This window comes from Loxodonta africana, chromosome 22 (assembly GCF_030014295.1).
Source record: "Loxodonta africana isolate mLoxAfr1 chromosome 22, mLoxAfr1.hap2, whole genome shotgun sequence".
In the NCBI taxonomy this organism is placed as follows: domain Eukaryota; kingdom Metazoa; phylum Chordata; class Mammalia; order Proboscidea; family Elephantidae; genus Loxodonta; species Loxodonta africana.
In genome coordinates this window covers 42,978,247-42,993,976 of record NC_087363.1, presented here as the reverse complement: position 1 = coordinate 42,993,976, position 15,730 = coordinate 42,978,247, and the positions used below count along the sequence as shown (strand labels likewise).

The following is a 15,730-nucleotide window of genomic DNA, read 5'->3' as shown; positions in this document are numbered from 1 at the left end:
TCTAATTTTTATAGATATAAAATAGATTTTGATAAGTAGATACAGAGATATAAAGACTGGAAGGAAATATATCAAATGTCTACAGTGGTTATACCATGTAGTAGCTTACAGAGTCTTTCTTTTTCTTTTTTTTTTATGTTTTCCAAATAATGAGTACCTTTTATTTCCATAATAAAGAAAACTGTTATAAAAATAAGATCCACATCACACTATCTCCACGGTCAGAGACTTATAGGATCCAGTGGTTAGAAATGAACTTTAAGCTACTTCCTTCCCAGCTTCATCTCCCACCCTCACCCCATTCCACCTGCTCTGAGTTTCAGCCACATCAGACTTCTCACCATTTTCCAAGTACCCAGCCCCTTTCATGACCCCCATGCCTTTGCACATGTGCTCTCTCTTCCTGAAATCCCTTCACTACCTGGAGATGAGGAATCCAAAAAGTACCACTGAGGACCTGTGAAGCTTCTACTCAACCTTCCAAACCCTACTCAAACGTCCTTTCCCCTAAAAGAACATCTCCTGCTCTCCCAGGCAAAGTTGTCACTTCCACTCTGAGTCTCCACAGTGTGTGGCTCCAGCACTGTCCCGGTACTTAACACACTGTATTATAATTGATCAATCTATTTTTATATCTGTCTTTCCTAGAAAACTACAAGTCTATCACAGGCAGAGGCAGGGACTATATTTTACCCATTTTTGTGTCCCCACCTCAGATACACACTAGGACCTCAAACCTCTGCAGCGTCCCTTGCAAATGGCCACACAGTCCCTAGAAATGAGGAATTCATTCTCTTCTAAGCCATCCCTTGGACGGCTCTGCATCGATACTACTGTCCCTTCTCTGCATTCTTCATCTCCTAAGTTACCTGTCAGACCAAGTTTGGGATAAAGCCTGGATCTGCTTCATCATCTGCCTCTGAACTGCAGCTCCCAGCATAATCTCCTGCACCTCAGAGCGCAATATCTATGTGTGATCATGTGCAAAGTCCATCACACGGACCTCTAAACTCATTCGTTCGTTCATTCAACAAATACTTCGATCACCTATTATATACCAAGTGCTGTTCTAGGTGCTAAAAAAACAGAAACGAACAAGAGAAACGAAAGTTTTATTCAATTCTGGTGAAGAAGGAAAAATAACAGGTAGCCGTAAGTGCTCTGCTGAGAATTCAAGTCGGCCGACCCAATAGAGAGCTACTAGATGGTGACAAGATGAGGTGGTCGAGAGGAACACTTAAGCTGATTCCTGAATGCCAAAAAGGGGCCAGCCACGTGCCAATCCAAGGAAAGCGCGTTCCAGAAAGAGGGAAAACTTAAGTGCAAAGGTGATAAAAGCTTGGAGAGTTCAAAGAACCAACAAAGGCCAGCATGGCTTGAAATTCAAGGAGGAAGAGGAGCGTGGAGAGGTGAGGTGGAAGAGGTGGAAAGACCACGGGCCTTGTAAGCCCTCACAAAAAGTTTGGATTCCATTCTCGTACAATGAGAAGCTACTGGAGGTTTTAAACAAGGGAATGACACGATCAGATTTAAAGTGTCTAAAGATTAGTACTATTGCTACTGTGGGAAGAATAGACTATGGGGACAGGAGAAGAGGCAGGAAAACCAGCTAGGACAGTGGCTATCAATGGGGGACATTTGGCAACATCTGGAGACATTTTCTGTTGTCATCACTATATGGGTGCTACTGATGTTCAGTGGGTAGAAACAAGGAACGCTGCTAAATCTCCCACGATACACAGGACGGTCCTCACACTAAAAAATTATCCAGCCCAAAATGTTAATAGTACCATCTCAGAGAACCCCTGAGTTAGGAAGACATTGCCATGGTCCCAGCAAGAGGTGATGATGGTGGTCTGGGCTAGGATGCTGGAGATGGAGAAAGAAGGAAATTCACAGCAATTAATATTTTGAAATATTGAGGATTTTCGCTCCATATTTCCTTGGGCTTGTTGGTCGCTATTCAGTCAGTAAGGACGTCCTGTGTCCATTGCCTCAGAGATAATACAGAGAAAGAATCAATTCTTGGCTTTTGACTTTCAAAAGCCTAGCCTCAGGGAGAACAAAAAGAAAGTGGGGTATGGACAATAATTTGACAGAAAGAGCCAGGATACCACCCCCAAAGACACCCCTACACATACACAGGCACTATAGATTTCCTGGGCCAAAGGGGAGACTTGAGTACAGCAAGGTGTAGGTAGGTATTATGGATTATAAGGAAAAAACCACCACCTGTCTGTCAATTTGTCTACTGTGTGGCATTTGTGTTGCTGTGATGCTGGAAGCTATGCCACTGGTATTTCAAACACCTGCAGGGTCACCCATGATAGACAGGTTGTGGCAGAGCTTTCAGACTAAGACAGTCTAGGAAGAAAGGACTGGTGATTTACTTCTGAAAACTAGCCAATGAAAACTACGAATCACAACAGAATATTGTCCAATATAGTGCTGAAAGATGAGCTCCCTAGCTTGGAAGGCGCTCAAAAAACACTGTGGTCACAACAATGGACTCAAGCATGCCAACGATTTTGAAGATGGCACAGGACCGGGCAACACTGCATTCTGTTGCACATGGGGTCACCGTGAGTCAGAGCCAACTCAATGGCAGGCAACTAATAACAAAAACAGAGAGGAGTTAGGTCACTTCCCAGGAAGAGCCCTCGGAAGGGACCAGAGGAGGAGTAAGAACTGGGTATGGCAAAACAGGCCTGGGACACATGTGAGGAGTCCCTCATGGCTCAGCATGGTGTGTGAGCAGCAGGATGACCTGGGGTGTCTGCAAACCATGTGGGAGGAGCTGAGGTGAGTGGACACAAGAAGGAGCCTCGGGGGTTGGGAACAAAGGACTCATTGGCATGGACCGGTTGCTGAAGATGGAATAGGAAAGAGGACATCTCAGCCATGGCCAAAGTAGAATGATGATGAACCACAACAGATGTCCCCACAATAGCCTTGGAGCTCCTAAGTCTCCCTGGGCCTGGAGACACAACCTTGGAAGAAAAATGAGAGAGTCCCAAATTGACTTAGCTGTATTTGTCAACCCAGTAGAACTGAGATGTGAAATGGAAAATGAGTTACAGAAAAATAAAAACATATTCCTGTGCACCTGAACTTGTGGCTAAGGTTTATTCACTCAAACATGCAATGGGCTATGGCCTTCTATGTGTCCATCTGCACCAACTTGTGCCATTTGGCATCCAAGGGGCAGAGCCCAGGTCCATTTGAGGCACGGGAACACTGCCCTAAAGCAGAAGGCACCCCGTTTACTGTTGCACACAGTCGCGCATGCGCGCACATGTAATACATATTGATTAGGGGTGAGCTCTTTCCAAATTACCATTTAAATCAATGGTTGAGTGCTCTGTAATTGGAAATGTCAAACCTCCATTTTCTAAGTGACCTCAAAACACCACATTGATATCACTTAGCTGAACTGGATACATACTTTCTTTCCCTGTTCAAGCTGCCCTCTGAGAGACATATAAAAATCAGGGAGCTAGGCAAAAGGCAAAAAGAGAAGGAACCTGGTAATCCACAAACTGCGTAGCCTGGCATTTTCTAAAATGTGTCATAAGGAACAGGGTCTGGTACGATAGTCCATGAAAAAGGTCTACAAGATTTAATAAGTTTGCACAGTAAGATACCACTCCACCTCCACTAGGATGGCTATGGTTAAAAAAAGAAAACAACAAATGTTGGTGAAGATGTGGAGAAACTGGAACCCTCATCCAGTGCTGGTGAAAATGCAAAGTGGTGCAGCTGCTGTGGAAAACAATTTGGAAGTTCCTCAAAAATTTAAACATAGAACTACCATAAGACCCAGCAATCCCACTCATAGATATATACCCAAAAGAATTGAAACCAGGGACTCAAACAGATACTTGTATACCACTGTTCATTACAGCACTATTTATAATGGCCAAAGAGTGGAAATGACCTAAATGTCCCTCAACAGATGAATGGATAAACAAAATGTGGTATACATTTGCAGTATACATTCCACATACAACGGAGCATTACTCAGCCATAAAGAGAAATACAATGTTGACACATGCTAGCTAGACATGGATGCACCTTGAAAATATTATGCTGAGTGAAATTAGTCAGGCACAAAAGTACAAATATTGTAGTATAACCTCACTTATATGAAATATCTAGAATAAGCAAATGTGTAGAGACATAAGCTTATTAGTGGTTACCAAGGGTGGAAGGGAAAGCTAAAGGGGGAGTCACTGCTTAGGGTGCACTGAGTTTCTGCTACTAGTGGTGGGACAATCTGGAAATGGATAATGGTGATGGTTGAACAACATGATGAACAAAATCAATGTCACTAAATTGTACCTGTAAAAAATGTTGAATTGGTAAATATTACACACAAACACACGATTTTTTTTAACACAAAAAGCTGAATAAGTCTGAGGAAATTTTGTGGTCCCAGAAGTTCTGTGGGAAACAAACCTATTTAACTCAGTTTACCCTAGAATGTCCAAAATCTATTTGACCACAGAACTGTTCTTTTTAACTGAACACTTCTTTACATCCTATTTCATGAAATGCACTTCGAGAAGCATAAACTGGTGTGATGATTCAACAGAATACAACCAAAGCCCTATCCCTGGCCAGACAATATACGAGCCATCAGGAATTAATCCTTTCCAACCGAAATCAAGCCCAGAACACAGCTTCCTGGGTACTATATTAGTCCAAAAGTTCTCAAGCTCAGCACCTTTAAGAAATTAATGGCTGCCCCATTCCTGGCAGCTATACAAGAAAGCTCTCAGTTTCCAGAATCAGCCTAGTTCATCTCCTTCCTGACCTCTCTGATCCTTACCCTGCTATTTCCTTGCCTCATTCTTCTCACCAGCGTACTGCCTCAGCTCTGCCTCCTCAGGCAACCACTACCACCCAGGCTTTCCCACCCACCAGAGCCATTCAACTCAACCAACATTTACTAACCACTAGCTAGATGCCAGGCATATAGGATACACCAATGAACTTAGCAGATACAGCTTCTGCCCTCATGGAGATAGAGTCTAGGACTAATCTGAAATTCAGAGTCTCTCCCTGAGCATCAGTTTTTACACCAGAAAAAAAAAAAAAAGGGAGAGTTGGACTATATGACGCCTAAAGTTTCTGATTCTGAAAATCTATATTTCTGGGTAGGTAGAGGAGTGGGCTGGCAGGAGGTAAGGCTGGCAGCCCCCATCAGCATCAAGCAGGAGGTGCTTCCAGTGGACACTTTTCCAGTGAAGACTCCCTGGGGTGGAGGTGAAGGGATCTAACTCAGCCTAGGTAACATCCAGTGGGGACTAGGAAAGATTGAATTAGAAGGAACGTGGAAGTTTTAGGAAGGGTGGGATGTCAAAGATTAAGACCCATCCAGACTGGGTCCCTATGAAGGAACCCCTGGTTACAGAGCCATGGTGTCTCTGTATGCATCTTGCTTTCCTGCACATCTGGAAGTTAGACCAGTTTAAACCCTAGCCCCGCCCAATAGTCACTGTGCAATCTGATGCAAATTATTTCTCTGAACCTCAGGTTTTAGTCTATAAAATGGGAATAATGGCAATCTCACAGGGTTACTGGGATCGTAAAATGAGATGTTCCATATATGGCCGAGACATATAAGCTAAATAAAAGTTACTTACCTCCCACTGCTAAATAAAGCTGTGTATCCTGAAGCACAGCTTGTAACGGTCACCAAATGAGTGAATGAATGAATAGTGGTTGCTGCAAAGGGAAAATTGCCCTTAACATATACACTCTGGTGGTGAAAACCCCATTAATGGCCAGTATGGACCCCAGATCCACTGATTCCCCAGCCTGGAAGAGGCCTGCAGTGCGTGTTCCTCAAACTGCACCCCACCGTGACTATGACAGGCACCACCTTCTCACAGACCGTCGGCTTTCAACACAACCAAACCCATTGCCGTTGAGTTGATTCCAACTCATGGCGACCCCATGTGTGCAGAGTAGAACTGTGCTCCATAGGGTTTTCAAGGCTGTGACCTTTCTGGAAGTAGATGGCCAGGTTTTCTTCCCAGGCACTTCTGGGTGGGTTCAAACTGTCAACCTTCCAGTTAGTTGAGCCTTAACTGTTCACACCACCCAGGGACTCTTTCACAGCCCTCACCAAATCTCCACTTATAAATATCTCCCAAACAAGAAATCCAACACCATGAAAAAAATATTACTTTTCTCAAGAAAACTCCTACTTTCAATGGAACAGAAAGCACAGGTGTCAAAGACAATAACTGCTTAAACTATGAGTTGTAAAACTTCTCACTAGTAACTTATCAGTCACTCCCTCAACCAATCATGTGCCAAGCACATTATGGAAACAAAGATAACCATAAGCATATCTGCCCTCAAAATTCATGGCCAAGGTCCTAAACACAAAATTGCAATAAAGGATAATAAGGTCCAGAATAGAGGGGCAGATATGAGGGAACAAATAAATTTGGCTAGGAGAGTGGAGTAGGCATCCTGGAAGAAGGTATCATTTGACAAGGTATTAAAGGATGATCAGGAGTTGGTCAGGCAAAAAAAGGGAGAGGGCATCTTAAATAGGGTAAAGTCTCAGATGGGGAAAGGTGTGGACGTAGGGAAGGATATAGAGGATTCGGAGAAAAGCGGTGGGTCCGGTGTGGTTACAAAAACACAGGCCTATCACAGTGAAAATGACTGAAGATGAAACAGGAACATAGGGTGAGGCCCAATCGCCAAGGCCTTTCATGGACTTCAGCTTGTAGGTCTGCAGTTGCATACTGGTGGCCCATGGGCTGAAACTGTTCTATCAAAATATTTGTTTAGCCAGAATAGTGTTTTTAAAATTTTGAGCAAACATTTCAAAATCAGGAGATTGTTTAAAATTCAGATTCCTTTGAAACACTGAAAGAACTAGCCACTCTGGGCTCACATTCCTGCATGGCAAAAACAGGTGGGAGTTAAGCAGTGTTTGTCTCCTCTAGGTGAGCTCTTCAGTTGGCCACAGTCCCCACCACTCCCCACTGTTTTCCCAATTCAGCCTGCTTTACTCATTTGACTCTGTTGAGGGTTCCTAAAGAGGTTCTCCAAATCACTCTATGGCATACTCTTTAAGCCTAAGCTCTTTTGGTCCTCAACTGGAAGTTTTGTGTTTGTTTTCTCCCCATCCCCTTTTCTTATTTTATCACCATATTCCAAGAAAACTCTTAGAAAGCAAAGAATGTATCATATACTCACAACACCCAGCCCAAGATTAAGTACAAAGTAAATGATCAATGTTTGTTGAGTGAATAAATAAACGCATCTCTGTGGTACTCCTCAATACCTGCTCTTCTTTCCTGAAATTCTAGATTTTGCTATCAAGAAGATGGCCTAAAATGAACATGAATATGTAATAAGAAATAAAACACTAAAGCTAATCACTGCATTTCTATTTCAATTTTCTATTAGGTTGAAATGGAAATATGAACTCTGAATAAATGCAGAACAGACCATTATGTCTGACAGCAAGATGAACTAGAGCCAGGATACTACGAAGGCCTGCAAATAAGATCACCATACACTATCAGTGGTCTTTGAGGCAATTGTGGAGAAGGGGATAGTTGCCAAAAAGCTGGACAAGGGCAAACCCTACAGACTACAGAATGTGATGTCACTCAGGCCATGTTCTTGAACAGATTCATAAAAGGGGCACTTGTGAGCACCTAGGACAGGAAGCAATGTCCATTTGGAGCTAGCAGGGGGGTCACCAAGAGCAAGTCATGTTAAATTCATTTCAGTTTCTTTGCTCTGACAAGGTTCCTAGCCTACCAGATTAGAGAAATAGAGCAGACATAATATATATGGTGCAATGCAGGAGTGGGCAGTGAAAGAGCTGATTCAACCCTTGGGTTATATTAATGAGAGCATTAGGTATAGCATGAAGGAGGTGACAGTTCTTTTCTTTCTTTGACCACATCTAGAGAATTGCATTTAGAACTTAATAGCATTCTTCAAGAAGGACACTAATAGTACAATTTTCTGGAGATTAATTTGGCAAAAACTCTTTAAAAATGTAAAGCTCTCATCCAGATTAATGGCATCTGTTGAAAAATCAAAAGATCTAGCTGGGCCTACATTCCCACATGGCAATAACTAGTTGAACCCAAGTAGTGACTGCCCCGTTTAGATGGGGCATGTGCTCTCTGGTCCACCAACCCCTTTCATATTGCCCTCACTGAGGTGGTGCGTCAACCTCCACAAATTATCTCACTTGGCCAGCTTCACTCATTTATTCTATTTGCCAAGCACCCAAAGGCATCAGAGTTTGCATTCCAGGGTCAAGTGGATCCAAAAGGAAGTGAAGATGGTAAGTGGTGGGGAGCCATCTTACATGAGGGTAATCATAGTCCAGGACCTATAATCTGAGTCTCCAAACACCCAATGGACAGTCATGGGGAAGAGGAGAGGCATCTGTCTTGTTCTACAATGTCCTAAGGGGCAGAAACTATAGGACCAATAGGTAGAGTATTTGTTGTTGTGTGCTGAAGAGTCAATTCCTACTCCTAGTGACCCTAGATGACAGAGTATAACTGCCAAGCCAGGTTTACCAGCTGTAATCTTTACAGGAGTAGATCGTCAGGTTTTTTCTTGTGGAGCAGCTGATGGGTTCAAACCACAGACCTTGCAGTTAGCAGCTGAGAGCTTAACCATTGCACCATCAGGGCTCCTTTTTTGGTGCAGTAGAGACACATTCAACCCAACATAAGAAAAACCGCTTACAATAGCTAGAGCTGTCCACAGGTGGGTATGTGGGCTGCGGAGGGGGTAAATTCCCCATTACTGGAGATGTACATACATCTGGCACATAAATGTTTTGCAAGTACATAATCAAAGGGATTCAAGTATTCAATGGGGCAAGAGAAGGCATGAGTCCAGAAATTTTTACAATAGAAGAAGTGATGTTTTAAAACATTCCTTTTTGTTAGGTCAGTAAATTCTTCAAACAGAAATAATAAGCAGTACGTCAACAAAGCACCCAGCATCATTTTTAAAAACTGCAAATTCCCTTGACAAAATTAACAATGTGCAAAATCTGACTAGGTGGAGCTTTTGCACCAGATCAGCCAAATGATACCCAGAGAGAAAAGTAATTGGCATCACACATTATTTTCAGTGATGGGTCAATCGTTCTTCCCGAGGCCGAGGCAAGCAACAAAGGCAACGGGATGAAAGTAAGAGGGTAAACAATGGAGCTCCAGCAACACGCAGCCAGTCCCCACCCCAAAACTGCCATCTGCTACTGACATTAATCCTTCAAGGGGCAGCTTCAGGCAAACAACATATCAGGGAGCACTATGCCTGGAAGGAAACCAAGAAAGGAGCCTTCAGGTTCCCAGCCTTGTGACCTTGGGCAAGTCATTTAACATCAGTGGGCCTCAGTTTCCTCACCTCCAAAACTGAGCTCCTAACTACCCTTTCTGTACACTGTGTGGGCCAACAGTAAGACTGTCTGGAAGCGAGCCATAGACGATGTAAAGACCTGTACATACATCAATCATTATGACAATTAGCACAAATACAGTTGCAAAAGAAAAGATTTCAGATGGTTTCAGGCACAGCAGTATCCTGGCCTAAATCTTATAGATGTCAGGCTCTCAAGAAATAAAATTAAACTTCTGTAACCAGAATGCAGAGGAATTTAGAGTCTGGAAGAAACAAGATCATTTGGACAAATTTCCTGATGAAATTCGTTACCTCGTATTTGCTAACGAGTTATCAAAATAAAGGTGAAAGAAAGGTAAAAATAATAGAATCACCCACAGAATAAATCCTTAATCGATCCTCAAGAAAAGTTCACCGGCCCAGTGGTAGGCACCCTTCAAAAACAAGACAAGCTTATTTCCTACCAAGGCAAGGCTTATAAAGCCCAAGCTGTTCAAAACGCAGCATCTCCTCCTCTATGAAGGCTTTTTTTTTTTTTTAATAAGAATCTCATTGAAAAAAAATGATAATAATCACCCACATTAGTTCTTTAAGACATGAACTCCCTAAAAAGTGCATATTCAAGGACTGACACAGGTTTTTATATTGGGTGAATTCAAATCTCTGATCAATAAAGGGCTTGCCTACCAATTTTCAGCAAAGCAGAAATATCAAAAGCCACTGTTTTCTACCCTGAACTGAAAACTAAACAGGCAGCAAGAAGGAAGAGAAGGGTTTTCCTGCTCATTTCACTCTGGCGTCTGCCCGGAGGTGATTAGCATGCCAGGTTTGACCAGAACTAAAAGGCAAAAAAGATTGTTGGCGAGACTGGGGAAAAACAAAGGCCTCCCCTGGCTACTGCCCCCCTCCCAAAGTTTCCCAAGCATCTGAAGCGTGTACAGCAGCTGCGGACGCCTGGCCTCCTGCAGCGCCTGGGGAGGCCACCCCGCTTCCTGGGCCGTGGAGTCTTCAGCTATAGTGGCACCCAGCAGCAGGTGTGGCAACCTCAGGTCATCTGAGCCCCAAATAGCCCACCTGCTTAGTAGTCTGTACATGACCTCAAGGATGGGCCTGACCCTCCTGCTGAAGATGTATTTTGTCTTGACTCTTTCGGTGCGAGAGAGACCACAACACACTCTGTGTCGCAGCAAGGACAGACTGACCAGAAAGAACACGGACAGGAAGAGGCAAGGGCCCAGCCTTCCCTGAGTGTGCATCCTCTGAGAAAGGGCGAGCATGGTGAACGATGTTTGGATGTTTTTTCCCTGCCAAAGCTGAGCCCAGACCTGGTGGGGGCGGGAGAAGCACTCCTCTGGCCTGGATGAAGAGTCTGCCTGCATTTCTCTATGTGACTGTGCCTGTTTTCCTATTCTGCCTTGCTAGTGTGGCTGCAGGGAGTCGGCCGCTGCAAGAAGTGTGGACCCAGTGGCACCAAAGCTGGAACGAGCAGCCGGAGGTCATCTCACCCTCCTGGCAGGCTTCCCTACAGACCGCTGAAGGCAGGCAGCGCCTCCCAGCCCGAATGGCACCCAAGCGGTTTGCCTTGAATGAAGGTTGCTGGCCCTAAACGTTACTGCACGGCTGGGCTCAGCGCTGCACACCACGAGATGATAATACATTTCTGCACCGACGCCTTCTTTCTGCGTAAATGCCTGCATTAGTTTTGGATCAATATGCCCCATAACAGCTCATCCATGGCAACCCAGGCCAGCTGAGACACCGACAAAGAAGTGCAGCCCGGCGATGCTGCCTCCCCGTGCACATGCCTGTGAATTCTAGCCCAGAGAGAGAGGCAAGGCAAAACAACAACCAAAACCGACAAGGGGGGTAAAAGATCTGTAAAAAATATCCATCAATATCAATGGGCTTTTACTATCTGGGGGTGGGGGCAGTGACGGTCAAAATAGCCTTAGAGTGACATGTCACCGCCAAGATGATGGAGTATCAGCGACACTCCTAAAGTCGGCTGTAGGAGCCTCCTCACACACCTGCAATGCAGTGATTGCCGCCCGTTCTATAATCCATACTACCAGCCCCAGCACTATCTGCAGCTGAAACCAGTTCGGACTTGTGCGGCTGCCACCGTTCCTCCTCACAATAAGATTATTGATGCATAACAACATTTCATGATGGCAGGGAGGAAAAAGGAAGGGGAAAAAAAGCCGGAGAGAAGGGAAAGGGGAGGGGAGGGAAAACTCCCCAGCCTGCATCTCACCTTTTATTTGAGCTTCATATTCAGCAATGATCTCTTTGTCTTTCTTGAACTTAGTTTGAGATGACATCTTCCGCAGCCAAAGGGACTGGCAAGCTGTTTGATTTATTTCTCCTTTTCTTCCCCAGTCCTCTCTCAAGCCCTGGTAATCACACGGCTCTGGTCGATTTCACAGGTTTAAGGGCTAATCTCTTTTCCTTGGCTGCAGAGTAGAGGAAAAAATCCGTCTCCTTCTGGGAGGAAAATTCTCTTTGCTCGCTGAAAAATGGCTCTAATGGCTTGCTCTGGTCAGCTCCTCTTGCAAAAGGGGAACCACCCTTTTAACACAGCAACCTGCCCCAGATTTTCAAGGTTTCTCTTCCAAAAAAATAAGAGCCTGGAGCCCTCACACACTTGCACACAAGCACATTCACGCGTGCACTCGCACACTCACCCGGACACGCATACACACAGTCACAGTGTACACACACCCTCACTCACACATGCATACACACTTGCTCACTCACTCACTCACACACACATATCCACGAGAGGCGCCTCCTAGGTCGCGCAGGCTTTCAAAGGCTCTGCTAAGGAGATGGTCAGGTTGCCAAAGTGCGGGTCATCTCGCATCCTCCCTCTCTTCGGCGCCTCTGGTCTGATGTACAGTGAGGATCAAAGCCAGGAGAGCGAGATGGAAGTTTTCCTGCTGCAACGCTTGAGCTCCGGTGAACCCAGGCTGGACTGCACGCCCTGCAGGGCTGGCTGAACGCTCCCCCACCCCTCTCGTCACCAGGCTCCGCCTCCTGGATTTTATAACAACTGACACATTGTAGCCTACAGGAGAGCAGAACTCACTGCATGCAAAAACGGGAAGAAACACTCACAAAAGAGAAGGCAGCAAGAAAAAGAATCAGGTTGGGAAGGTTTGAGAAGCCCCTGTAAAACTCCAACCTCCAGCAACTCTCCTAGGTGTCTTTGCACCCTGCAATTTAATTCAGTTTCTTGCAGTGACCACTATGTGACAGTTTGTCACTCTGCCTTGAGAATCTAGCAGAGGGTCTGGTCCATGTAGGGATGCACATTAATATTTGTTGAGCAATTACTAGGTGTCAGGGACTTTGCCAGCCAGGCATTTTGGACATACAGCGTAGCAAATGGGTTGAGAGCATGAGTGCTGGGTCAGTGACTCGTGGGACTTTCAGCAAGTGAAAAACACATTAAGCCTCGGTTTTCCCACCAGTAAAATGGACTGTCTTTGGAGACTCATTCATTCTTTCAACAAATATTTATTCAAAACTTGCTGGTCTGACAGAAACTGGAGAAACCCCAAGAGTATGGTCCCCGGACACCCTTTAACTCAGCACTGAAGTCACTCCCGAGGTTCACTCTTCAGTCAAAGATTAGATGGGTCTAATCTTGACAGCACTGGGTTTTTTTTTTTAATCTTTGGCCAACAATAACACAAGTGAGGGACGTGCTTCGTAGTTCAATTCATGCATAAGAGACTAAATTGGCACACCAGCCCAAAAACAAAGAAGAGAAGGCAGGAAGGGACAGGAAAACTGGACAAATGGAAACAGGGAACTAGGGGTGGAGAAGAGGAGAATGCTGACACATCGCGGGGTTGGCAACCAATGTCACAAAACAATTTGTGTATTAACTGTTTACTGAGAAATGAATTTGCTCCATAAACTTTCACTTAAAGCACAATAAAAAGAAAAAAATACATATATATATATGTTCAAACTTACTATATGTCAGGCACGGTTCTGGGAAAGGGGATAACAGCAGTGACCAAAATAGGCAAAAAATGTCTGCCTTCCTGGAGCTTACATTTCCATCAGGGCAGGGTCCCCATGTCAGAACACTCTGGGAAGTCACCACGATTCATGTTAATAGTCTCGGTAAAAGCACTCTTGAAGCACAACTCACAGTAGATTCTGAGTGGTGCTCCCCGAAGTTGTGCAAAGCAGGAGACCCAGAGAGGGAAGACAAAAGAAAAGTGTAATGAGTAAATTATGTAATGTGGCAGAATATAAGTGCCATGGAGAAAAAATATGGCAGTATAAGGGATATCAGGACTAAAGGGAGCTTTTGCTATTACAGCTACCACTTGTTGAGGGCTTACTATATGCCAGGCAGTGCGCTAAGCTTAATCATTACATTATATATGGGGCACAGTTCTACTCTGACACACATGGGGACTCCATGAGTCAAAACCAACTTGACAGCAATTAGAACTGCAACTGGGATTATTATTATATAATAATATCATACAATATTTTATTATATAAAGTATACCCCATCATATCCTCCCAACAACCTAACAGTATAAATACAAGTATCCCTCTTTCACAGATGGAGAAACTGAGACTCAGATATGGGAAGTGATGACCCAAGGACATATTTAAACCCAGGCTGTCTAATACCAGATTTTGTCTGTGGGAATGCTCATGCATTCCAGATAGAGTAAATCCATTCTGTAAGAAAGGAATCAAGCACTATAGGGCCACTGGCCACTGGGATGTCACATATTAAGATTGTCACTTACACGTATTTTCTGCTGAGTGTGGTATTTTCACACTCAAAATAAGCAAAGTCTGCAATTTGCCTTTTCTAAGAGTATATAAATATTTATATATTTGTAAGTATATATGGATATAAACACACTTTTCTAAGTATGTAAGTGTGGCAGAGTGAATTACTTAATGTGGCCCTTCTAGCCATAGTCTTTACCACTTCCACACAATGACTGGGTGGGACTATGCAAATAAGGTGTTTGTGGCCCACCAACGGGATTGAACAGCCTGCTAATAATACAACTAAGGCTCATGGAACAGTTGCAGGGGTGGGACCGTGCAAGTAAGGTATATGGAATCCTAACAAAGGGATTGGTCAGTTTTGCCATCCCACTAGGCTTAAAAGGGAGCCAATCCCAGAAGTGGAGAGGGGAACCTCACTCACTACTGCAAAGAAGTAGAGCCAGCAGTGGACCATGTCCTTTGGACCCAGGGTCCCTGCACTGAGAACCTCCTAGACCCAGGAGACAGATAGAGATGTAACACCAGAGATGGTGCAAGACAACAAGTAGCAGCAGCAGAGAAACAGCGGCAGCAGAACCAGGAGACCTGTGTGAGGCGGGCTGGTGAGCTTCTCAGCCCGCAAAGCAAAGTAGCTACAGTGGATATGCTGACACAGAGGGAAAGGCTGAGCGCCTTCAGGTAGGAAGCTTCCTGACAGAGTAGAGTGCCTCCAGGCACTTATCAGAAGAGCTTTGTAACACTTAACAAAGCAGGGCCAAGGGCCAGGGGCAAGAGAGGGAGCCTGTCCTCAGGAGGCCATGAGAAGCCCTGCATGGCCAAGAGGAGCTGAGAGAGCTGTCCTGCACTGAAGAAGGAAGACTTTGCCTACATGCTTCCTGATCTTGATCCCGAGTAGTAACTTGGTACTTGCCTAATAAACCCCATAACTGTGAGTATGGTCTGTGAGCTCTGTGTGGCCATTGCAATGAATTACCAAACCCAGCGGAGTAGAGAGTGCCGTGGGAGGGACTGCTGATATCAGAATTGGTAAAAAGATTGGATGGTGGAAGTATGTTTGACTTCTACCTCATAGGAATCAACCTTGGACTGATGATCTTGATTCTTTTTCCTCCCCCTTGTGAAGTTAGACAAGGTCTGAAGCCATCATGCCATTTTTACAGTAAGTATTATAGGAGTCCCTGAGTGGTGCAAATGGTTAATTTGCCCACTATTAACTGAAATACTGGCAATTCGAGTTTGCCCACAGGCATCTTGGAAGAAAGGCCTGGCAATCTACTTCTGAAAAATCAGCCACTGAAAAACCCTATGGAGCACAGTTCTACTCTGTCATACATGGGGTTGCCATGAGTGAGAGTCAACTCAAGGGCAACTGGTTTTATAAGTATTATAAATATAATAAATTATTTGACTTGGGCTCAGAAATGAATACATTATCCATGCCAGCATAATGGGGGCAAATAGCACAGTCCATTGAGGCTTTCTAGAGAAGGGCGTGGTTGTAGTGGGTTTCCCCGACAGGCATGGGGAAGAAGGAAGGAATACA

The 15,730-nt window shown here is 44.5% G+C and overlaps 1 protein-coding gene across 6 annotated transcripts in view; it reads right to left on the bottom strand.

Annotated features, from left to right (window-relative positions):
• The window catches only part of SRGAP3 (SLIT-ROBO Rho GTPase activating protein 3), a 335,902-nt gene extending 323,471 nt beyond the window's left edge, over positions 1-12,431 (bottom strand). For 3 of the 6 annotated variants that reach the window (XR_010319058.1, XR_010319059.1, XM_003409772.4), the window contains exon 1: positions 11,666-12,430. Coding sequence is in view for 4 of the 6 variants with exons in the window: in XM_003409772.4 (XP_003409820.1) it covers positions 11,666-11,732 (67 nt within the window). In the remaining 2 variants the exon portion in view is untranslated. Of the gene's footprint in view, positions 1-11,665 lie in introns of all 6 variants that reach the window. The other 3 variants (XM_064274982.1, XM_023547988.2, XM_023547989.2) reach the window with 3 other exon arrangements.
• Between the last annotated feature and the right edge of the window lie 3,299 nt (positions 12,432-15,730).